Below are 25,885 nucleotides of genomic sequence, written 5' to 3'. Positions count from 1 at the left end.
AGAGGAGGGTTTGATTTACTATTTATAGCGGCTTTTTATAGTGGGTTTTTATATTTGGCAGCACACTAAAAGACGCCTTTTTATTGCAAAAAATAGTTTTTGCGGCACCACACTTTGAGAGCTATAATTTTTCCATATTTTGGTCGACAGAGTCATGTGAGGTCTTGTTTTTTGCGGGACGAGTTGACATTTTTATTGGTACCATTTTCAGGCACATGACATTTTTTGATCGCTTTTTATTCCGATTTTTTTAGGCAGTATGAACAAAAACCAGCAATTCATGAATTTCTTTTTGGGGGTGCGTTTATACCGTTCCGCATTTGGTAAAATTGATAAAGCAGTTTTATTCTTCGGGTTAGAACGATTACAGCGATACCTCATTTATATCTTTTTTTTAATGTTTTGGCGCTTTTATACAATAAAAACTATTTTATATAAAAAATAATTATTTTTGCATCACTTTATACTGAGGGCTATAACTTTTTTTTTCCGCTGATGACACTGTATGGTGGCTCATTTTTTGCGGGACAAGATGACGTTTTTAGTGGTACCATGGTTATTTATATCCGTCTTTTAAATTGCGTGTTATTCCACTTTTTGTTCGGCGGTATGATAATAAAGCATTGTTTTTTGCCTCGTTCTTTTTTTTTACGGTGTTCACTGAAGGGGTTAACTAGTGGGACAGTGTAATAGCTCGGTATATTATCAGCGATCTGACACTTTGCACAGCACTGTGTCAGATCAGCGATCTGACATGCAATGCTGGAGGCTTTCCGGTGCCTGCTCTCAGGCGCCTCTCCGTTGTTAACCCGGCTTAATGTCACCTTACAATGGCAAGATTACATTAACCCCTTTATTACCCCATATCCCACCGCTACACGGGAGTGGTAAGAGAGGGGCTAAGTGCCGGAATTGGCGTATCTTTCTGGGGCAGCTGCGGACTGGTATTTGTAGCCGGGGGGGGGGGGGGGTGGAATATCCATGGCCCCTCTCTAGGCGTAGCCTTTCTGGCTATAAAATATAGGAGGACCCCACGTCATTTTTTGGGGGGGTCCCCCTATTTTAATAGCCAGTAAAGGCTACGCAGACAGCTGCGGGCTGATATTCATAGCAGGCTACAAATATTGGCCCCCGGCCGTCGGCTTTCCCCCTCTGGCGCAGCAATTTTTTTTCTGTTTTTTTTTTTTTAAATTCAACGCTCATTGAGGCCTCTTTCACACTTGCGTCGGTACGGGTCCGTGGCTATGCGTCGGATAATATGAGGAAGATTCTCATACAGATTAGTATCTGGCCTATATCCCTGAACAGCTCATTTACATAAGAAAAACGTGGATTTCTCTGGCATATGACATTGGATCACAGATATCAAAATATATTTTTATACAGCTTCATATGACCTGAATACTCATATAGACGGCTTAGATGGATTCATCCTACTGACAGATTCCCTTTATTATATGCTCAGCATGAACAGATGCCGACACAGCGAGCAGTAACGATACTGTGCAGTATAAGTAACAGATGACTAGCTAATATCCAGCGTACAGAATATAGAGTGATAGCTGTGCTGATGTGCTTATATGGCCCATTGGACACTTTGTCATGACCTTTACAGAATAATATTCACCCATCTATGCTGCAAGCTTCAGCGCAACTGGTTCCATTATACAATAGACATCTTTTACTTGACCTTTGTAGGCCATTTTCTGTGTGAGCACCAGCTGCCCTGCACTCATACCGCAGTGACATACAGAACCTAAAGAATACACTGCCAAATCTAGGGCGCTCTACCTGTCTGGTGATCTGGATCCCTACTCAAAGCGACAGCCCTGTAGAAACTTCATCATCATATGGCTATACAGTTAAGTCCATATATATTTGGACAGAGACAACATTTTTATAATTTTGGTTATAGACATTACCACAATGAATTTTAAACAAAACAATTCAGATGCAGTTGAAGTTCAGACTTTCAGCTTTCATTTGAGGGTATCCACGTTAAAATTGGGTGAAGGGTTTAGGAGTTTCAGCTCCTTAACATGTGCCACCCTGTTTTTAAAGGGACCAAAAGTAATTGGACAGATTAAATACCGTATATACTCGAGTATAAGCCGAGATTTTCAGCCCAAATTTTTGGGCTGAAAGTGCCCCTCTCGGCTTATACTCGAGTCAAGGTGGGTGGCAGGGTCGGCGGGTGAGGGGGTGAGGGCGCTGAGGTATACTTACCTAGTCCCAGTGATCCTGACGCTCCCCCTGCCGTCCCACGGTCTTCGGTGCTGCAGCTTCTTCCTCTATCAGCGGTCACGTGGGACCGCTCAATAGAGAAATGAATAAGCGGCTCCACCTCCCATAGGGGTGGAGCCGCCTATTAATTTCTCTAATCAGCGGTAACGGTGACCGCTGATAGAGGAAGAAGCTGCGGCACCGAAGACCAGCTGTCTGGGAGAAGGAGCCGGACGCCGGGACCAGGTAAGTATCGCATATTTACCTGTCCCCGTTCCAGCCGCCGGGCGCCGCTCCATCTTCCCGGCGTCTCTGCGCTCTGACTGTTCAGGTCAGAGGGCGCGATGACGCATATAGTGTGCAATATGAACGGTGCAAGAGCACTATATGGGGAACAGCTATAGGGCAATAATGAACGGTGCAGAGCACTATATGGGGCAGAGCTATAGGGCAATAATGAACGGTGCAGGGCACTATATGGGGCAGAGCTATAGGGCAATAATGAACGGTGCAGAGCACTATATGGGGCACAGCTATAGGGCAATAATGAATGGTGCAGAGCACTGTATGGGGCACAGCTATAGGGCAATAATGAATGGTGCAGAGCACTATATGGGGCAGAGCTATAGGGCAAAAATGAACGGTGCAAGAGCACTATATGGGGCACAGCTATAGGGCAATAATGAACGGCACAGAGCACTATATGGGGCAGAGCTATAGGGCAATAATGAACGGTGCAGAGCACTATATGGGGCAGAGCTATAGGGCAATAATGAACGGTGCAAGAGCACTATATGGGGCACAGCTATAGGGCAATAATGAATGGTGCAGAGCACTATATGGGGCACAGCTATAGGGCAATAATGAACGGCGCAGAGCACTATATGGGGCAGAGCTATAGGGCAATAATGAACGGTGCAAGAGCACTATATGGGGCACAGCTATAGGGCAATAATGAACGGTGCAGAGCACTATATGGGGCACAGCTATAGGGCAATAATGAATGATGCAGAGCACTGTATGGGGCACAGCTATAGGGCAATAATGAATGGTGCAGAGCACTATATGGGGCAGAGCTATAGGGCAAAAATGAACGGTGCAAGAGCACTATATGGGGACAACAACTATAGGGCAATAATGAACGGCACAGAGCACTATATGGGGCAGAGCTATAGGGCAATAATGAACGGTGCAGAGCACTATATGGGGCAGAGCTATAGGGCAATAATGAACGGTGCAAGAGCACTATATGGGGCACAGCTATAGGGCAATAATGAATGGTGCAGAGCACTATATGGGGCACAGCTATAGGGCAATAATGAACGGCGCAGAGCACTATATGGGGCAGAGCTATAGGGCAATAATGAACGGTGCAGAGCACTATATGGCACAGCTATGGGGAAATAATGATCTATTTTTATTATTGAAATTCACCGGTAAATGCTGCATTTCCACCCTAGGCTTATACTCGAGTCAATAAGTTTTCCCAGTTTTTTGTGGCAAAATTAGGGGGGTTGGCTTATACTCGAGTATATACGGTAATTGTAAATAAAATGTTCATCTTTAGTACTTGGTTGAAAACCCTTTGTTGGCAAAGACTGCCTGAAGTCTTGAACTCATGGACATCACCAGATGCTGTGTTTCCTCCTTTTTGATGCTCTGCCAGGACTTCACTGCGGTGGTTTTCAGTTGCTGTTTGATTGTGGGCCTTTCTGTCTGAAGTTTAGTCTTTAAAGGGAACCTGTCACCTGAATTTGGCGGGACTGGTTTTCGGTCATATGGGCAGAGTTTTCTGGGTATTTGATTCACCCTTTCCTTACCCGCTGGCTGCATGCTGGCCGCAATATTGGATTGAAGTTCATTCTCTGTCCCCCATAGTACACGCCTGCGCAAGGCAATCTTGCATTGCGCAGGCGTGTACTACGGAGGACAGAGAGTGAACTTCAATCCAATATTGCGGCCAGCATGCAGCCAGCGGGTAAGGAAAGGGTGAATCAAACACCTGAAAACTCCGCCCATATGACCGAAAACCAGTCCCGCCAAATTCAGGTGACAGGTTCCCTTTAACAAGTGAAATGCATGCTCAATTGGGTTGAGATCAGGTGACTGACTTGGCCATTCAAAAATATTCTACTTCTTTGCTTTAATAAACTCCTGGGTTGCTTTGGCTTTATGTTTTGGGTCATTGTCCATCTGTAGTATGAAACGACGACCAATCAGTTTGGCTGCATTTGGCTGGATCTGAGCACACAGTATGGCTCTGAATACCTCAGAATTCATTCGGCTGCTTCTGTCCTGTGTCACATCATCAATAAACACTAGTGACCCAGTACCACTGGCAGCCATGCATGCCCAAGCCATCACACTTCCTCTGCTGTGTTTTACAGATGATGTGGTATGCTTTGGATCATGAGCTGTACCACACCTTCGCCATGCTTTTCTCTTTCCATCATTCTGGTGGAGGTTGATCTTGGTTTCATCTGTCCAAAGAATATTCTTCCAGAACTGTGCTGGCTTTTTTAGATGTTTTTTAGCAAAGTCCAGTCTAGCCTTTTTATTCTTGATGCTTATGAGTGGCTTGCACCGTGCAGTGATCCCTCTGTAGTTACTTTCATGCAGTCTTCTCTTTATGGTAGATTTGGATATTGATACACCTACCTCCTAGAGAGTGTTGTTCACTTGGTTGGCTGTTGTGAAGGGGTTTCTCTTCACCATGGAGATTATTCTGCGATCATCCACCACTGTTGTCTTCCGTGGGCACCCAGGTCTTTTTGCATTGATGAGTTCAACAGAGCTTTCTTTCTTTCTCAGGGTGTACCAAACTGTAGATTTTGCCACTCCTAATATTGTAGCAATTTCTCGAATGGGTTTTTTCTGTTTTCGCAGCTTAAGGATGGCTTGTTTCACCTGCATGGAGAGGTCCTTTGACTGCATGTTTACTTCACAGCAAAACCTTCCAAATGCAAGCACCACACCTCAAATCAACTCCAGGCCTTTTATCTGCTTAATTGAGAATGACATAACAAAGGGATTGCCCACACCTGTCCATGAAATAGCCTTGGAGTCAATTGTCCAATTACTTTTGGTCCCTTTAAAAACAGGGTGGCACATGTTAAGGAGCTGAAACTCCTAAACCCTTCATCCAATTTTAATGTGGATACCCTCAAATGAAATCTGAAAATCTGAACTTCAACTGCATCTGAATTGTTTTGTTTAAAATTCATTGTGGTAATGTCTATAACCAAAATTAGAAAAATGTTGTCTCTGTCCAAATATATATGGACTTAACTGTATACTGTAGAAACACCGGGGATGTAGGGGAGTGAGCGCTGCATCCACCTCGTTGGTTTTTACTGTACAGTGACCCCCACCCCAGCCTCCCATGTTCTAAACTAAATGCAGCTGACCAATTTAAAGACAATGGCGGTCACAGCAGTTCCTTGCACGGTTAAGAGGCCAGGTGCACCGCCGTGCAAGAAACAAATGATTTGTCTCTCTTAAAGTGATGGCATATTCTAACAATACGTCATAATTTTGTAAGATGTGAGTGACCCTGTACAAATCACATTAAATTGGAAAAAAGCATGTGCTTACTGTCCCCAGAAACAATGACGCTTCTGTCCGTGGGCTGTGTCTGATAATCCAGCTCAGCCTCATTCAGTCACAAGCAACTGAGCGTAAATACACAACGCAAGGACAAGAGTGATGACGTTTTTGAGGTAATAGACATGGTTACTAGTGATGAGCGAATATACTCGTTACTCGAGATTTCTCGAACATGCTCGGGGGTCCTCCGAGTATTTTTTAGTGCTCGGAGATTTGCCGCAGCTGAATGATTTACATCTGTTAGCCAGCATAAGTACATGTGGGGATTCCCTAGCAACCAGGCAACCCCCACATGTACTTATGCTGGCTAACAGATGTACAGGTCCTTCTCAAAAAATTAGCATATAGTGTTAAATTTCATTATTTACCATAATGTAATGATTACAATTAAACTTTCATATATTATAGATTCATTATCCACCAACTGAAATTTGTCAGGTCTTTTATTGTTTTAATACTGATGATTTTGGCATACAACTCCTGATAACCCAAAAAACCTGTCTCAATAAATTAGCATATCAAGAAAAGGTTCTCTAAACGACCTATTACCCTAATCTTCTGAATCAACTAATTAACTCTAAACACATGCAAAAGATACCTGAGGCTTTTATAAACTCCCTGCCTGGTTCATTACTCAAAACCCCCATCATGGGTAAGACTAGCGACCTGACAGATGTCAAGAAGGCCATCATTGACACCCTCAAGCAAGAGGGTAAGACCCAGAAAGAAATTTCTCAACAAATAGGCTGTTCCCAGAGTGCTGTATCAAGGCACCTCAATGGTAAGTCTGTTGGAAGGAAACAATGTGGCAGAAAACGCTGTACAACGAGAAGAGGAGACCGGACCCTGAGGAAGATTGTGGAGAAGGACCGATTCCAGACCTTGGGGAACCTGAGGAAGCAGTGGACTGAGTCTGGTGTGGAAACATCCAGAGCCACCGTGCACAGGCGTGTGCAGGAAATGGGCTACAGGTGCCGCATTCCCCAGGTAAAGCCACTTTTGAGCTACAGAGAAGCAGCACTGGACTGTTGCTAAGTGGTCCCAAGTACTTTTTTCTGATGAAAGCAAATTTTGCATGTCATTCGGAAATCAAGGTGCCAGAGTCTGGAGGAAGACTGGGGAGAAGGAAATGCCAAAATGCCTGAAGTCCAGTGTCAAGTACCCACAGTCAGTGATGGTGTGGGGTGCCATGTCAGCTGCTGGTGTTGGTCCACTGTGTTTCATCAAGGGCAGGGTCAATGCAGCTAGCTATCAGGAGATTTTGGAGCACTTCATGCTTCCATCGGCTGAAATGCATTATGGAGATGAAGATTTCATTTTTCAGCACGACCTGGCACCTGCTCACAGTGCCAAAACCACTGGTAAATGGTTTACTGACCATGGTATTACTGTGCTCAATTGGCCTGCCAACTCTCCTGACCTGAACCCCATAGAGAATCTGTGGGATATTGTGAAGAGAAAGTTGAGAGACGCAAGACCCAACACTCTGGATGAGCTTAAGGCCGCTATTGAAGCATCCTGGGCCTCCATAACATCTCAGCAGTGTCACAGGCTGATTGCCTCCATGCCACGCCGCATTGAAGCAGTCATTTCTGCCAAAGGATTCCCGACCAAGTATTGAGTGCATAACTGAACATTATTATTTGATGGTTTTTTTGTTTGTTATTAAAAAACACTTTTATTTGATTGGATGGGTGAAATATGCTAATTTATTGAGACAGGTTTTTTGGGTTATCAGGAGTTGTATGCCAAAATCATCAGTATTAAAACAATAAAAGACCTGACAAATTTCAGTTGGTGGATAATGAATCTATAATATATGAAAGTTTAATTGTAATCATTACATTATGGTAAATAATGAAATTTAACACTATATGCTAATTTTTTGAGAAGGACCTGTAAATCATTCAGCTGCGGCAAGAAAAACTAAATCTCCGAGCACTAAAAAATACTCGGAGGACCCCCGAGCGTGCTCGGGAAATCTTGAGTAACGAGTATATTCGCTCATCACTAATGGTTATGTATCCCAGACAACCCCTTTAACTGGTCATTTCTCGTGGAAATCTGCACTTATTAGTTCTTTAAGTGCACTTACTGTTAGGTATTTAACATCTTAAGCACTGGGTCTGAAACTGTTAGGACACTAGAAAAAAACATTTCTCACCTCCTCTTTGAACAGTCGGGCTTGGTCCTCACATCCCGTCAGCATCTGCACAAAGTTGAACACCTAAAAGAAAATGTCATTAATTTGTCAAAAAAATCAAATATCCAAAATGAGCAACACTAATTTTTTAGAAAAGTGATTCTTTTTTCCACAGTAGTCATACAAGTATGGATTGCATCTTGGCCTGCACTCAGCTCATAGATATGACCCACATAGCAGGGTCTGTGAGGAAATGAATACCTCCTCTGTACTCCACTTGGAGACCGTGCTTGCGCTGATACCAGCTACACCGGGCAATAGACGGCAGTGCTGTTCCCAGCAGTGAGCAAGGGCTCGATCAGGATGGACAGACATGGCTGACATGAAAAGCGACTGGTGAACTGGGTCTGATGAGAGAGAAAAAGACAAGCGCAACATAATACATTAACTGTTAATAGTAGGAGATGTCATATGTAGTGTTTAGTGATGAGCAAACGTGCTGGGGTAAGGTGTTATCCGGGGATGCTTGAGTGCTAAGTGAGTGTCTTGGGCATGCTCAAAAAATATGTTCCGAGTCCTCGCGCCTGCATGTCTTCCCTGCATGTACTGCGGCAGACGAACAGCCGCGAGATATGCAGCCACAGGGTCTCGAACATGTTTTTCGACACCCGGTGAGCACACGAGCATTTTCGAATATCACCTTATCCAAGCACGTTCACTCACCATTAGTAGACATCAATCATTTACATACAACATGGGTTAGAAACTGGGATTCCAAGTAGTAAAATGTACTCAGTTGTTTACCTTGAAAGGCGTCTTGCTGCACCCTGCGATATTTGGGTGGGCGTCCAATTCTATAATAGAACATGCCAGTTACTTAAGATTCATGGAATTTACCACAGAGATATAATGTGTGGGATGAGGCTAAATAGTGGGGCATGAGAAGTAGCAGTGACTTACATACAACAGTGAAAGGATCCAGATTTTGGAGTATAATAACACTTCCTTCCCATATGAAGATGATATTTATAGTTTACTTTTTGTAGAAATAATGGTGTCTACAAAAGAAGATTCTGACTCACAGACTAATGGGAATGGTTGTGAAGGCTGACTACCCTCACAGCAGCCCCTCATTTTGGCATTACCAAGCTTATTACTGACACCGTCTAAGTAATATCCATGATGAGAAACAACTAGGCCATACGTCTGCACATTGTCCTGTCACCTGCCATGGTGTCTGGATTTCCTCCGAGGTGGCAGTGGAATAGGATTTCTGCTTCTCGCTGGTTGCTGGTTACGATCGGCCAGGGGACAACCAGACAGACAGTGATGAGCTGTGAATCTTCCAGTCACATGGCCAGAACCATCACAGCCAGGAGTGGGACACTTCCTATGGGTAAAAACAGAAGAATGATAATTCTTGTATGTTATCTTATCTCAACATTGTTCTTCAAGCATATTTCTGGTTAATTATTTCTTATATCTGCTATGGGGAACATTATTGACACACAGTCATTTTTATGAACTGTTATACACAGTTGAAACCAGAAGTTTACATACACTATATAAAAAGACACATATGCATGTTTTTCTCAATATCTGACACGAAATCAGAATAAACCTTTCCTATTTTAGGTCAATTAGAACTACCATAATTATTACTATTTGCCAAATGCCAAAATAATGAGAGAGAGAATGTTTTAAGGCATTTTTATTACTTACTGCAAAGTCAATAGTTTACATACACTAAGATTATTATGCCGTTAAACAATTCTGGACTGCCCATATGATGATGTCATGTGTTTGGAAGCTTCTGATTTTTTGGCAACATCTGAGTTAATTAGAGACACACCTGTGGATGTATTTTAATGCACACCTGAAACACACTGCTTCTTTGTGTAGCATCATGGGAAAGTCTAAAGAAATCAGCCAAGATATCAGGAAGAGAATTGTGGACTTGTACAAGTCTGGCTCATCCTTGGGTACAATTTCAAGATACCTGAAGGTGCCTCGTTCATCTATACAAACAACTATACGCACGTACAATCAAGATGGGAATGTCCAGCCATCATACTGTTGAGCTGACACTACAATTGATTGCTGCACTAAACTTGGTGCTGTTTGCATTTACTGGCTGTGATTCTAGCACTGCATGTACTAAGGGTGGCTCCGGCTCCGCATACATGTGCTGACATTAGTTCTGATCTTGTGCATGTTGCTATCCATATTGTGATTCATGGCTATGTTAACATTTAAAAATCTTTAAAACTTAGAGATTTGAGATTATGATGATTTGGTGTGTTTTTTCAGAAACTCTCCAAATCCTCCTCAAATACTGAAAACTTGTTTCTGGTGATGTACTAATGTAGTGATGGTGGTTCTAGTGATGCATTCTTTTAGGCACCTCTTTAAATGTTTTTTGCGGCCCTTGGGATTAGTTCAGCATGGCAATATGGCCCTCTGACAAAAAAATTGTTGTGCACCCATGTGCTATAGAATACAACATAACATTATCACCCTCATCCACAAAACTCACCACACTGCTTCACCACCTTACATTTAATCTCTGCCTACCACCTGTCACGGGGCTACCGTGACAGAGAGGTTCCAGAGAACCGCAGCGCTCTGGGCCTCATTCACACGTGATGAACAGAAGCTCTTCTCCTGAATTCTGACCTGGCTGTCTTGTGCCAGCAGGGCAGGAGTTAAACCTAGTTGCTGAAGTTGCTGAGAGCTTGGTCTCTCAGCTAAATTGGTTTTTGTAATCTCCTCTCCTATATAGACTCAGCTTTGACTACAGCTGTTGTCAGTGATCAGTTCTGCTGCCTGGCTTGAAGTGGGAAGGAGCGTGGTGTTGGAGCTTGGAGGATTATCTACAGAGATTGTTGTCTGCTGTTTTGGTTGCATGTTAAACCTGTTTTCCTTCCTAGTTCCCCCCCCCCTCTTCCCTTCTCTGTGTTTCCTCTGTGGCTGTGTGAGCATTTGGTGAGTTTGAGATTTTAGTTACCTTGTCTGCATACCCTGTTTGCTTGTCATAATAATACACTGGTGCAGTCCTCCTCCCTGGGGGGGAGAGGGTGCCACTGATAGGGCCTGCACAGGAGACAGAGATACGCTGGCGGCTCAGGCCTCCTAACCATTATAGGTACCCCTGAGATAAGGGAAAGCCAGGGCCCCTTTATAGTGGCAGGGACAGGTGCGGGTCCCAGTACACCGTCCTGCCCCTTTATTGCCATAAACGGCGTGACACCACCCTTCCCGTGTTCTCCATTCTGCTAATGATCTAAGACTAAAATCCTCCATAATTTCAACATCCACACTCTCATCTCTAAGACTCTTCTCATGCTGCTACAGTTATCTGGAATGCATTACCCCAGAAAATCTAGTTTTAAGTGTTCCCCAAATAGACTTGTCTTTAGACTGTCCTATAACCTAACCTCACTAATCTAACCAATGTCTGTTTTCCTTTCCTGAATTTTCCTCAGAATCCTTTATTTTCTGCTCCCACAACATCCATTCACTCATACAGATATTGGACGGAGACCAGGTCACATAGCTTTTTGCTTTAACACCCTTATTACCGTAATTATAATTCTGGCTAGAACATACAATACAAGCACTTTTTTACCCTTTGTGTCACCCCTATTTTGTTACAGATTATAAACTCGCAAGCAGGACCCTCAATCCCCTTGTTTGAATGTGTTTAGGTCCTAAAAGACAAATGTCGCCTGAACCCGCCAATATCAACAAGTTTGGCCAACGGTCTACTGTTCGTACACTAGCCGACTGATTGTTGAGAGAGATGTTGAGCGCGCATGTTTGATTTCGGACTGTTGATTGCATTGTTCTCCCTGAGATAAGTCGTCGGTCATCGTGTCAGTCTGCGGCGTTCTCATAGAGAACACAGGAGCATTTGGCCAAACGAACATGTGTATGCAACAGTCGATTGAGATGGCTGACAGCTAAAGGATCACAAGCACACAAGCATGTGTTTGGCTGACAGTCTAGCATTACTCTGTAATGTCTGATATTATTTGTACAATTACCCTCCGATTTGTAAAGTGCTATGGAATATGTTGACACCATATAAATAAGATTATTATAATTCTTGTTGTTTGTGTCCTTATTTCAATGGACAGTGTCCTGCATTCTCCTTCCAAGGGGAGACAGAGTATGCAATGTAGTTCACAGTAATACAGTGGGTACGGAAAGTATTTAGACCCCTTTAAATTTTTCACTCTTTGTTTCATTGCAGCCATTTGGTAAATTGAAAAATATATTAAAAAAGAAAAACTGAAATATCACATGACCCTTTGCTCAGTATTGAGTAGAAGCACCCTTTTGAGCTAGTACAGGCATGAGTCTTCTTTTGGAATGATGCAAAAAGTTGTTCACACCTGGATTTTGGGATCCTCTGCCATTCTTCCTTGCAGATCCGCTCCAGTTCCGTCAGGTTGGATGGTGAAAGTTGGTGGACAGCCATTTTCAGGTCTCTCCAGAGATGCTCAATTGGGTTCAGGTCAATCAAGAATGGTCACAGAGTTGTTCTGAAGCTACTCCTTTGTTATTTTAGCTTTGTGCTTAGGGTAATTGTCTGGTTGGAAGGTGAACCTTCTGCCAAGTCTGAGGTCTAGAGCACTCTGGAAAAGGATTTCATTCAGGATATCTCTGTACTTGGCCGCATTAATGTTTCCTTCAATGACAACCAGTTGTCCTGTCCCTGCAGCTAAAAAAACCCCATAGCATGATGCTGCCACCACCATGTTTCACTATTGGGATTGTATTGGGCAGGTGATGAGCAGTGCCTGGTTTTCCCAACACATGCCGCTTAGAATTATCACTAAAAAGGTCTATCTTCATCTTATCAGACCAGAGAAGCTTATTTCTCATAGTCTGGGAGTCCTTCATGTGCTTTTTAGCAAACTCTATGCGGGCTTTCATAAGTCTTGCACTGAGGAGAGGCTTCCGTCAGGCCACTCTGCCATAAAGGCCCAACTGGTGGAGGGCTGCAGTGATAGTTGACTTTGTGGAACTTTCTCCCATCTCAATACTGCATCTCTGGAGCTCAGCCACAGTGATCTTGTGGTTCTTCTTTACCTCTCTCACCAAGGCTCTTCTCCCATGATTACTCAGTTTGGCTGGACGGCCACGTCTGGGAAGACTTCTGGTGGTCCCAAACTTCTTCCATTTAAGGATTATGGAGGCCACTGTGCTCTTAGGAACCTTGAGTACTGCAGAAATTCTGTTGTAACCTAGACCAGACCTGTGTCTTTCCACAATTCTGTCTCTGGGCTCCTTGGCCAGTTCCTTTGACCTCATGATTCTCAATTGGTCTGACATGCACTGTGAGGTCTTATATAGACAGGTGTGTGCCTTTCCAAATCAAGTCCTATCAGATTAATTAAACACAGCTGGACTCCAATCAAGGAGTAGAACCATCTCAAGGAGGATCACAAGGAAATCGACAACATGTGACTTACATATGAGTGTCTGAGCAAAGGGTCTGAATACTTATGACCATGTGATATTTCAGTTTTTCTTTTTTATTAAATTTGCAAAAATTCTACATTTCTATTTTTTTCAGTCAACATGGGGTGCAGAGTGTACATTAATGTGAAAAAAATAGATTTTTTTTTAATTTACCAAATGGCTGCAATGAAAGAAAGAGTGAATGTGTGATGTGGTAACACACCCTCTCACAACATCTCATGGGTAAGTCACAGAGCAGAGTCACTGGTGGGTTATGAGATTTAAAGGGGCTGTCCCATAAACAGAGTACATTTTAATTAATAGATCGTAGAATTAAAAATAATTTCCATAATTGGATGTGATAAAAAAAATATTCTTATCCCAATCTAGATAATCTTATAAATGTGCCCCTGTGTAATAGATGTGTCCGACGGTGCAGGGACATGGTCAGATATATACCACAGCTCCTGGGTAGCTGATTTTTCGGCAAGGTAAAACACCTTTTTAAACATGCAGGGAAATGTTTTTCCTCGCAGAAACCAAAAACTGTGATCCTATGCTGTCCTGTCTATATACTCTTATGCTTCCTCCCCTGCCCAGGAGATGTGGTATGATCAGACCATGTCCCTGTACAGTCAGACACGGCCATTACACAGTACACAGCAGGGGCACATTTATAGGATTATCTCAGGCTCAGCACAGGAACATTTTTTTACACATCCAGTTGTGAAACATATTTTTATTCAAAGATCTATTGATTAAAGTGTACTTTCTTTGTGGGACAACCCCTTTACGGCAAGTGATGTGGCTGCCAATGGGGCACATCTCACTCTATTGCCATAGTAATGAAATAGGGCTAGATATTTTGTTAAAATATTGCATTGCGTTGGGGAAACCAGTTTTTTTTTCTCTTTAAACTAACTTGTTGGGGTAGGGGTTGTGAAGTTCATGATGCTGCTGAAATGCTCCTTTACGGCTGCTTTCTGTCAGGGGTGCTCTTAATTAAAATAAAGAAGCACTGTGGTTCTCCAGTCATAGCAGCTTACACAAGCGCGGCTGACCTGTGCTGGAAACTGTATTTGTTGCCTCGTGCGTGAGAAATCCCTTTACAGCTGAGAGACACACAAGCACTGGGTGATAGGTTAGGGGAATCACGGTGTTCTGTGAAAAGAGGAGGAAGTGAACAAAGGAAAGTTAGTTTTCTGCTACTGGCCACCCAAACCAAGGCCTCATTCAGACGTCCATTTTTCACATACGTGTTCTGTCCTAGTTTTTCACAGATAGAACACGTACCCATTATACGCTATGAGGCTGTTCACATGTTCATGTTTTTTTACCGACATTGTGTCTGCAAAAAAGTCACACAGACATGTCCATTTTTGATCTTAGGGCTGCCGTCACACTATCAGTATTTGGTCAGTATTTTACCTCAGTATGTGTAAGCCAAAACCAGGAGTGGAACAATTAGAGGGAAACTATAATAGAAACATATGCACCACTTCTGTATTTATCACCCACTCCTGGTTTTGGCTTACAAATACTGAGGTAAAATACTGACCAAATACTGATAGTGTGACGGCAGCCTTGTTATGGATCAAAATCACCAATGCATATCTAAGGGCCAGCACACAAATGTGAGGCCTAAGATCGTCACTGGCAGATCAAGACAAGCTGAACTTTATTTGGTCCCTTGCTGACCATGTTGCAGGCACAGTCACTCTGATTAGCTGTATTTACTTGATATACTGTGATAAGTAATGTACTATTCACAATTCTCTGCATGCATTTTGGGGATTAATATTTTGCTTGAAGTATATAATTCCCCTTTCTTTACTTCCTTTTATTAAGACATCCACGACCGGATTATATTTTGCAGTACTCACGCAGTGGAGTTTGCAGTGGGTGTCCTGTTCTCTGGCACCAACCCACAGGGTGTAAATCTGGGTGGTCAGCGTCCAGCCAAAAGTCATACAAATGGCTCCAGCCATCAAAGTGAACCTTGGAAGGTGGGATGGGTTGTCAGAAACCCAGATATTAATAACCCTTCCCCGTGGCCCACAACATAAGATGGAAGCACACCAACACCCACAAGGCAAATGGTCAAAGCCACAAAAGACATTGGCATGTAATGAAAGAGAGGAAAGATGCACCTAATAGACCAAATGTATGTATTACCTTTATTCTGCACTCTTCTGTGTCCACCACAGATGCCACCCGGATCAATGAAGGATTTCTTCTGTCTACTGCTTCCAACTTCATTTTGGCTTTGAATCCATGGGGAGGTCGCTTAAGAAAGTTTTAAGGATGAAAACTGATTATTAGTAAAGAAAACTGGAGAAGTATCAAAGGCCACAGTCATAGAATGTCTACAATATATCTTCATAACATTACAGTATGGAAGGCTCTGGTGGGCACTGCAGAGGACCCAGTCTCCAACAGGTATCTCTCCCATGTGAAGTTATCAGGATCTGGATAATCTACAAGAAAGTAGTCTTGTTACTTCTCACACCTTCAACAACATTTTTCAAATTCACATCATAACTATTTTACATTTTCCTGAATATCATGGTGGCTTTAGAACTTTTCACTTATGCTTTGTTATCACCATTACCCAGTACCTTGAGGAGGAGTAAGAGGCTTCCCATGTTCTTGGCACCATCCCACAGAATGAACATAGGGGCTGCTAGGGTCACACCTAAGATAATAGAAATAATTTATTATTTCTAATGCAAGGAGACTAATTGCAACTAATCTCAAACTATATTAGGCTAGGGTCACATTGCGTTAGGGCAGTCCATTTAGCGCATAGCGCTACGGACTGCGCTAACGCAATGTCCCAAAAGGGATCGCGTTAGCCGATCCCGCTAGCGCAGATCCCCGATCTGCGCTAGCGAGGAACGGACCGCAAACGCTGCAAATGACGGCACATCGCTAGCGCACGCCCAATGTGGGCGTGCGCTAGCAATGCGTTCGCCATAGACAGTAGTGGTGGCGTTAACGGACTACGTTACACCGCGTTATGCAGTGCAGTGCGTTATGCAGTGTTGATGATAGAATATAAAATGTACAGTCCTCAACAAAGAGTCGAAACACTAAGAAGGAAATGTCGTGAAATTATGGAAATCACAGAATTGAAAGGCATGTTATTGATATGTAAATGATGACAAAATGGAAATAACATTTTCAAAACATCTCCATTTAATCAGCATCAAGTATTATCGCCACATGCAAAAATGCACGCACTTACACTCAGAACTGGGGCACCACTGAGCTGGCTGTCAGTCTGTGCCGGGGTGTGGTTACAGCCACTGTTCACAGTGTACTAAGCAGTACTGAAGCAGGACTGAAGCCCCGCCTCTAAGACTGAAAGCCAGAGGCAGTCGGGAGGATGAAAGTTCTTTTCCACCCAGCAGCCAACCCTACAGTGCAGCAGCTGCACAGCTTTAGAAAGCTATTAAATGCAAATTAATTTATTTCGGTATACATTAAAAACTATGCAACAAAACACAGAGAAAACACAATAAAAATGGTCCTATATACAGCACAAAGGCTACCTGTATAATACAGCTCTATGTGATATCAGGCAACGAATACAGGCACTATCAATACCCTATAGCAATACCCTATGATTGGTATCGGAAGGGTACAAAGCAGTAAGAGAACTCAAAAAACATCATAGACAAAAGTTCCTCATTATAAGAGTGTGACTAAGCTGATACTTATCAGTTACAGCTGATGCCGCTACGCGTTTCCCCTCTGGATATGTTTCATCAGAAGGTCAACAGGAAAGAGTAATGATTTATCCATCCAATGTTATGTTGTCAATCAAAGCGTATTTGTAGATATCTTTTCTGATTCCTTTCGCCTCATTATGGCAGGGACTTCTAGGGTGAGACATCGGTGAGCAGGGGCGCAATATTCATCCATCTTATAGGGTGTCATACTCTGCGGTCAGGCAGGACCAATCATAGGCTATGTCTATAGGTATTGATTGCGCCTGCACTTGTTGTCTGATATCACATACAGCTGTATTATGTAGGTCCTCTTCTTTGGGCTCTATATAGGGCCATTTTAGTGTGTTTTGTCTGCTTTTGGAGTATAGTTTTTAATGCATGTCCTCAGTTTACCACATTTAATGCTTAACTTGCAGATTTGCCCTATATCTGCAGGTTAATAGTTTTTTTACATGACAAGTTTTCCTTAAATATCAATTTGCTATGCGGCTTGGTCTAGTGTAAGGGTATGTTCACACGTTCCTGATTTCCCTCCTTTTTTTTCAGGACTAAAAACCGCAGCTCTTGGCAGAAAACGCAGGTCCTTTTTTTGGTGCTTTTTTGGTGCTTTTTTGATGCGTTTTTTGATGCGTTTTTTTATGCAGTTTTCTATGCAGAGTCTGTGTGTTTTCTAGGAAGTTTTTTAGGGTTAAAATGGCTGAAAATACCCTAACCCTAACCCTACCCCTAACCCTAACCCTACCCCTAACCCTACCCCTAACCCTAACCCTACCCCTAACCCTACCCCTACCCCTAACCCTACCCCTAACCCTACCCCTAACCCTACCCCTACCCCTAACCCTAACCCTATTCTAACCTTAGTGGGGAAAAAAAAATTCTTAATTTTTTTATTGTCCCTACCTATGGGGGTGACAAAGGGGGGGGGGTCATTTACTATTTTTTCGGTGGGCGCACTGCGCATGCGCCCGCCATTTTGCAAGATGGCGGCACCCAGGGAGAAGACGGCCGGACGGACACCGGGAGGCCGGGTATGTATAAGGGGGGGAGATTAGGGCACGGGGGGGGGCGTCGGAGCACGGGGGTGGCATCGGAGCATGGGGGGGTGGGATTGGGGCACGGGGGGCAGCCACACTGCAGCGGTTCTGCACCACAAACCGCAGTAAAACCCGCAGATATATTTTTCATCTGCGGGTTTTACTGCGGGTTTGACCTCACAATGGAGGTCAATGGGTGCAGAACCGCTGCAGTTCCGCAAAAAGAAGTGACATGGTACTTCTTTTTTACCGCGGCAATTCAGTGCGGCTTTTTTCGCGATTTTCCGCAATGTGGGCACAGCAGTTCCTGTTTTCCATAGGGTACATTGTAATGTACCCTGCATGGAAAACAGCTGCGGACCCGCAGCGGGAAAATCGCGGCGATTCCGCATGAAAAAAAGGATGGTGTGAACATGGCCTAATTGTTTGTGGATAGTCAGTTGCTTTTATAACTGTACCAGGAAATTATTAGTTTATCAATATTACGTCTATATAAAACTGTATTTTGATTTTTAGACTTTTTTGACACTCTCTCCGTATCTTCTTTTTATTACTGAAGCCATGAGATTCATAACTGATCAATTGAGTTATGATTCCATGAAAAGGCCAGCAGACTACACAATTCTGATAGTTAAAAAGCAACAGAAGCCTTATGGAGTTCACCTTAAGTACTACTGTGAACAGTGCCTAAGAAGTTGTAAAAAAGGATTAGTCAGATTAGAATGAATTTTTTAATTACCAAACATAGGCTATTATAGTTTGAGACCGTTACATAATAAGTTACATAACCATTAGTATGGTTCAACATTTTTTATGCTCTGTTAATCCTGGTCTTAAAGTTTAGCCGCTTTCAAACCAACATCTTAAAACATCCGGCTAGTTTACATATGACTCTGAAGGGACGTTTATGAATGTCCTTGCTGGGTCTGCAACAGCCGCATTTCCCCACAGAGAAAGCATAATCATATGTGCAATTAAGGAAGCAGCCATGACATTTACTGCTCCTCTCCCAGGAATTACATGATCGTCGGTGCCGTGTGAATGTTAACCGCTTAAGCCCCGAGGGTGGTTTGCACGTTAATGACCGGGCCAAGTTTTACAATTCTGATCACTGTCCCTTTATGAGGTTATAACTCTGGAACGCTTCAACGGATCCTGGTGATTCTGACATTGTTTTCTTGAGACATATTGTACTTCATGATGGTGGTAAAATTTCTTTGATATTACCTGTGTTTATTTGTGAAAAAAAACGGAAATTTGGCGAAAATTTTGAAAATTACGCAATTTTCCAACTTTGAATTTTTATGCCCTTAAATCACAGAGATATGTCAGACAAAATGCTTAATAAGTAACATTTCCCACATGTCTACTTTACATCAGCACAATTTTGGAAACAAATTTTTTTTTGTTAGGGAGTTATAAGGGTTAAAAGTTGACCAGCAATTTCTCATTTTTACAATATCATTTTTTTTAGGGACCACATAACATTTGAAGTCATTTTGAGGGGTCTATATGATAGAAAATAACCAAGTGTGACACCATTCTAAAAACCGCACCCCTCAAGGTGCTCCAAACCACATTCAAGAAGTTTATTAACCCTTCTGGTGCTTCACAGGAATTTTTGGAATGTTTAAAAAAAATCAAAAATTTTCTTCAGCTCCAATTTGTTTTACTTTACCAAGGGTAACTAAGAAAATGGACCCCAAAAGTTGTTGTACAATTTGTCCTGAGTACCCCGATACCCCATATGTGGGGGTAAACCACTGTTTGGGCACATGTCAGAGCTCGGAAGGGAAGGAGCGCCATTTGACTTTTTAATGCAAAATTGGCTGGAATTGAGATGGGATGCTATGTTGCGTTTGGAGCGCCACTAATGTGCCTAAACTTTGAAACTCCCCACAAGTGACACCATTTTGGAAAGTAGACCCCTAAGGAAATTATCTAGATGTGTGGTGAGCACTTTGACCCACCAAGTGCTTCACAGAAGTTTATAATGCAGAGCTGTAAAAATGAAAAATAATATTTTTTCACAAAAATGAAATTTTCGCCCCCAATTTTTTATTTTCCCAAGGTTACCAGAAGAAATTGTACCCCAAACGTTGTTGTGCAATTTGTTCTGAGTACGCTGATACCCCATATGTGGGGTAAACCACTCTTTGGGTGCATGGCAGAGCTCGGAAGGGAAGGAGCGCCGTTTGACTTTTCAATGCAAAATTGGCTGGAATTGAGATGGGACGCCATGTTGCGTTTGGAGAGCCCCTGATGTGCCTAAATATTGAACCCCCCCACAAGTGACACCATTTTGGAAAGTAGATCCCCTAAGGATCTTATCTAGATGTGTTATGAGAGCTTTGAACCCCCAAGTGTTTCACTACAGTTTATGGCGCAGAGCCGTGAAAATAAAAATTCTTTTTGTTTCCACAAAAATTATTTTTTAGCCCCCAGTTTTGTATTTTCCCAAGGGTAACAGGAGAAATTGGACCCCAAAAGTTATTGTGCAATTTGTCCTGAGTACACTGATACCCCATATGTGGGGGTAACCACCGTTTGGGCGCATGGCAGATCTCGGCAGGGAAGGAGCGCCATTTGGAATGCAGACAGATGATTGGTCTGCAGGCGTCACATTGTGTTTGCAGAGCCCCTAATGTACCTAAACCGTAGAAACCCCCTACAAGTGACACCACATTGGAAACTAGACCCCCCAAGGAACTTATTTAGATGTGTTGTGAGAACTTTGAACCCCCAAGTGTTTCACTACGGTTAATAACGCAGAGCCGTGAAAATAAAAAATTATTTTTTTTCCCACAAAAATGGTTATTTAGCCCCCCAAATTTTTATTTTCCCCAGTGTAACAAGAGAAATTGGACCCCAAAAGTTGTTGTCCAATTTGTCCTGAGTACACTGATATCCCATATGTTGGGGTAAGCCCCTGTTTGGGCGCACGGGAGAGATCGGAAGGGAAGTAGCACTGTTTTACTTTTTCAACGCAGAATTGGCTGGAATTGAGATCGGACGCCATGTTGCGTTTGGAAAGCCCTGATGTGTCTAAACAGTGGAACCCCCCCAATTATAACTGAAACCCTAATCCAACCACACCCCTAACCCTAATCCCAACCACACCTCTAACGCTAGCCCTAACGCTAGCCCTAACCCTAATGAGAAAATGGAAATAAATACATTTTTTTTTCCCTAACTAAGGGGGTGATGAAGGGGGGGGGGTTGATTTCCTTTTACAGAGGGTTTTTTAGCGGATTTTTATGGCTGGCAGCTGTCACACACCAAAAGACGCTTTTTATTGCAAAAAATATTTTTTTGCGTTACCACATTTTGAGAGCTATCATTTTTCCATATTTTGGTTCACAGAGTCATGTGAGGTCTTGTTTTTTGAGGGACGAGTTGACGTTTTTATTGGTAACATTTTCGGGCACGTGACATTTTTTGATCGCATTTTATTTCGATTTTTGTGAGGCACTATGACCAAAAACCAGCTATTCATGAATTTCTTTTTTTTTTTGGGGGGGGGGGGCATTGTTACCGTTCAGCGTTTGGTAAAATGGATAAAGCAGTTTTATTCTATGGGGCTGTACGACTATAGCGATACCTCATTAATTTTTTATGTTTTGGCGCTTTTATACAATAAAAACTATTTTACAGAAAAAATAATTATTTTTGCATCACTTTATTCTGAGAACTATACCTTTTTTTTTTTTTTCGGTGATGACGCTGTATTGCGGCTCGTATTTTGCAGGACAACATGACGTTTTCAGTGGTACCATGATTATTTATATCCGTCTTTTTGATCGCATGCTATTCCACTTTTTGTTTGGCGGTATGATAATAAAGCGTTGTTTTTTGCCTCGTTTTTTTTTTTCTTTATGGTGTTCACTGAAGGGGTTAACTAGTGGGACAGTTTTATAGGTTGGGTCGTTACGGACGCGGCGATACTAAATATGTGTACTTTTATTGTTTTTTTTTATTTAGATAAAGAAATGTATTTATGGGAACAATATTTAGTTTTTTCTTTATTTAGGACTTTTTTTTTTACACATCAAATATATTTGTTTTAACTTTATAACATTGCCCCAGGGGGGCATCATGTTATAAGGTCAGATCGCTGATCTGACACTTTGCAGAGCATTGTATCAGATCAGCGATCTGACATGCAGGGCTGCAGGCTTACCAGCGCCTGCTCTGAGCAGGCGCTTGGTAGGCCACCTCTCTGCAGGACCCGGATGCAGCCCCGCGGCCATTTTGGATCCAGGGCCGGCAGGGAGGAGACACTTGGTACAAAGTGAGCACATCGCCTTGTACCGAGGGTCTCAGGGAAGCCCCCTCCCTGCGCGATGCTTCCCTATGCCCCGGAAACGCTGCGATCATTTTTGATCGCAGTGTGCCGGGGGTTAATGTGCCCGGGCGGTCTGTGACCACTCCTGGCATGTAGTGCCGGATGTCAGCTGCGATACTCAGCTGACACCCGGCCGCGATCGGCCGCGCTCCCCCCCGTTTGTGCGGCCGATCGCTATGACGTACTATCCCATCCCTGGGAGTTAAGTCCCAGGTCACCTTGATGGGATCGTACGTCATATGGGATTAAGGGGTTAAAAATCTGTTTTCCCACTGTAACTGCAGCGAATATGTCAACCCTAGTTACAGGGACTATCAGCAATCAAAAAAATAAGTGTAAGTATAAATCAAAAAATAAGAATGAAAACAAAACTAAATTAAAAATATATAAAACAAGATAAAAAATGCAAGAAGGCGACCTCAGAAATCACAACTTCTAGCCACACCCTCGAATTACACAATATACACATCCTTTATATAAATACGACCATATTGGAAAAGACACAATTTCAATACTGGATTGGCCCTTTGTGCTATACTTGCATGTACTTAAAAAATGAAATTGTGCCCGGCAAATTACAGGGAAAATAGCTACTCTTGAATTAGTTAAAGAGAGCGTTGCATCTGGAAAATCCCTTCTAAAGAAAATAAGCAATGAAGTTTCAGTATCGGTTTATTCAGCTTACAGCAATTTGTTGTCTTCATCGGGGGGAGCTATGTGAGGCCACTCATTTTTGCAGCAGCCAACTGCACAAACATTTTGTTACATGTCACCTATTCAAATTACTAAAGCTAAGTAATTAAATAGATAGCAATAGTACATGTACATAATACAGGGTACTTAGTTGACACTATTTTGCTCAAAAGAGCGTAAAAGCCATCCCACCACAATAACGTGTTGCCTATCAGGATGGACCCTAACTCTAGGACCACACGCTACGTATCAGCAGACCTCAGCAGAGCAAGACCCATACCTGACTGTTTTGCTCCTGCCCATATACAGTTATATAGCCAAGATACACAGCCCCAAATTGCAGGACCACCCCCATGTATGTACATAAAAACTAAAGCAAAACCAAAGAAATGAGCCAGAACACATGTTGGTACAAGTGCAATGTGTAGGTGCACATTCACAATGCAGCAATTTAACAGATAAAGCCTGGGATAAAAACAAAATGAGCAAATACCCTATACCCTATGGTAAGTAAATACCTTAATCGTTAAAGTACATGTAAATAACATGGGGTACTTAGTTGACACTATTCAATACATAGTTGACACAATTTAATACTATTCACTACATATCTCACACTAAGCCTGTTCTAAGCTATGGAGGTGTGTTCTTCCTTCCCAGTGTGTTGCTGCCAGCTTATGATTGGACAGCATCATATACAGAGGAAAAAGCACATGCCCACCCTCCCCCCAGTTAAATCTCTCTGGTAATGACCACTTTAAAATTAACTGTTTAGTTAATACTTTGGCCAATATCTTCGCAATGGAGAGGCAAAATAAAAAAAAATGTTTAACACAACTCTACAGCATTTATTACATCATGTGTCCAGTTCAACATGAAAAATTTAGTGAAAGGTTCTATTTCATGCTAACTCACCAACAATACTGCCATTTAATTAATTTTACTCCTACTCGGTTGAATCAATAGATAATGAACCTTTTCATTTTAGGCAGCCGTGTCATGTGACCTTCAATCTGTCTACCAGTCCATTACAATCTCTTTTGTGTTGGCAATCAGACAGTTTATGGCTGACTATGAACCACAGGGAGGTATCAAGACCTATCACACCTAGAAATTCTCAGATCCCTCACCACCCAGCTATACACTCTTTCTTTTTTTGGGAAAGCGCCATTCACAGTGTGCTCCTGCACTGCTGTGATATAGTAGGTGAGTCCATACAATGATTAACTGCAGTCATAAAACTTACTTGACTGACACGGACTCTCTATACATTTTGTGTGCTCAGTGTGCAGAATTTACAGTGTATCTAATGAGAAAAAGCTTCAGTTTATCTCCCCTCTGAAATCCTTGTAAGAGCTGATATGGAGAAACCTATCACAAGCATGAGGTAGGGAAGACAGGCTAAAACTGAATCACATAGATTACATAAAGAATCTAAAGATTGAGTTGGGAAACTGCTGCCTTTAGAAACAACTCAGAGCTGAGTAAGTGCCATTTGTTGAGACTCTGCTCCCTTTACATCACGGGAAATATTGTCTGCATTAGAAATTACCATATTAAAGGAGAAGTCTGAAACAAACTTTAAGAGTAAGGCATATTACTACCTGTCTAAGGCTTGGCTATTAATAAAAAAATCCTACCAATAGTCATAGGTGTCACCCCAGTTGTCGAAATGCACAAGAAATCTGTCTTCTACTACATCAGTGACACTGGCCACACATATAAGAGATGGATTCATCTTGTCCACAGCTTCTAATTTCATACCCACCCGAAAGAGGGATGGGGGAGCACCCTGTGAAAGGCAAAACAAATCAATTTTTAGAGAATTGCTAGAGACACCAGACAAAGTTTTGATATTAGTTACTACAAAGTGAACATAATGACTGAGCTTTAACATGTGTCAATCATATATTTATATGCCCTATGTAGGCTGGTAATGTATTAGGGAAGCCATTTATAAATAGCAAATTATGGATAGCAAGTCTTATATTGCTGTTTCATGTGTCTAAAAATAGATAAACAATGTAATGTATTTTCTATGATAGGGTGAGATACGATATGATTTGTAAAAAAAATTTAAGTTCATCCAAAATAAAGCAATAAGAAACCACAAAGATATTTCATACATTTATGGAATATCCACAGCAAATGCCATAAATGTCTTGAAAGATGGTGGTCTGACCTACAAGAAAAATGAGTACTGAATGCTGATGTTAGCGCTAACATGATTTAGGTGCAGAACTCACAATTTTTGGAGTTATAAATAAGTGTTTAGGAGCCACATGAGCTTTTGTTTGTCTCAGATAATGAGTCCAACTGAAGTCTTCATCTTTGTATCCTACAAACAAATATTAAATAGAAAATGTTTAAAATTAAAACACCTAAAATGTCTCTTAATTAAATTTAGGGTATTTATTAGGGGATTTATTAGCCACAGTTTTTTCTAGTTGAAATATCCACCTCTAAAAAAATGCTTCTAAAAGACACATGGATATTGGTGCGGTTTTAGAAGAGTATGTGACTGTTTTGATGCAGTTATTGACACATTTTCCTGCAAGAGAAGTGGTTTGTCACAGAAAGACCAGTGGAAAGAGGGGGTGCTGGCACAAAAATACGGCTGGGCAATCGAACATATAAG

The 25,885-nt window shown here is 42.2% G+C and overlaps 1 protein-coding gene across 5 annotated transcripts in view; it reads right to left on the bottom strand.

The window, feature by feature from the left end:
* Nucleotides 1-25,885, bottom strand: part of L3MBTL1 (L3MBTL histone methyl-lysine binding protein 1) — a 70,039-nt gene that overhangs the window by 6,788 nt on the left and 37,366 nt on the right. For all 5 annotated transcript variants that reach the window (XM_069752318.1, XM_069752314.1, XM_069752317.1 and 2 more), the window contains 11 exons: nucleotides 25,494-25,585; nucleotides 24,888-25,039; nucleotides 16,060-16,136; nucleotides 15,833-15,918; nucleotides 15,617-15,727; nucleotides 15,325-15,439; nucleotides 14,503-14,602; nucleotides 9,198-9,362; nucleotides 8,777-8,826; nucleotides 8,234-8,379; nucleotides 7,994-8,056 (listed from right to left, as the gene is read on the bottom strand). In XM_069752318.1, coding sequence (XP_069608419.1) covers nucleotides 7,994-8,056; nucleotides 8,234-8,379; nucleotides 8,777-8,826; nucleotides 9,198-9,362; nucleotides 14,503-14,602; nucleotides 15,325-15,439; nucleotides 15,617-15,727; nucleotides 15,833-15,918; nucleotides 16,060-16,136; nucleotides 24,888-25,039; nucleotides 25,494-25,585 — 1,157 coding nt within the window. The remainder of the gene's footprint in view (nucleotides 1-7,993; nucleotides 8,057-8,233; nucleotides 8,380-8,776; nucleotides 8,827-9,197; nucleotides 9,363-14,502; nucleotides 14,603-15,324; nucleotides 15,440-15,616; nucleotides 15,728-15,832; nucleotides 15,919-16,059; nucleotides 16,137-24,887; nucleotides 25,040-25,493; nucleotides 25,586-25,885) is intronic.

Source organism: Ranitomeya imitator, chromosome 2, assembly GCF_032444005.1.
Source record: "Ranitomeya imitator isolate aRanImi1 chromosome 2, aRanImi1.pri, whole genome shotgun sequence".
In the NCBI taxonomy this organism is placed as follows: domain Eukaryota; kingdom Metazoa; phylum Chordata; class Amphibia; order Anura; family Dendrobatidae; genus Ranitomeya; species Ranitomeya imitator.
The sequence above is the reverse complement of the archived record's forward strand: the minus strand, read 5'-3'. Positions and strand labels throughout refer to the sequence as shown.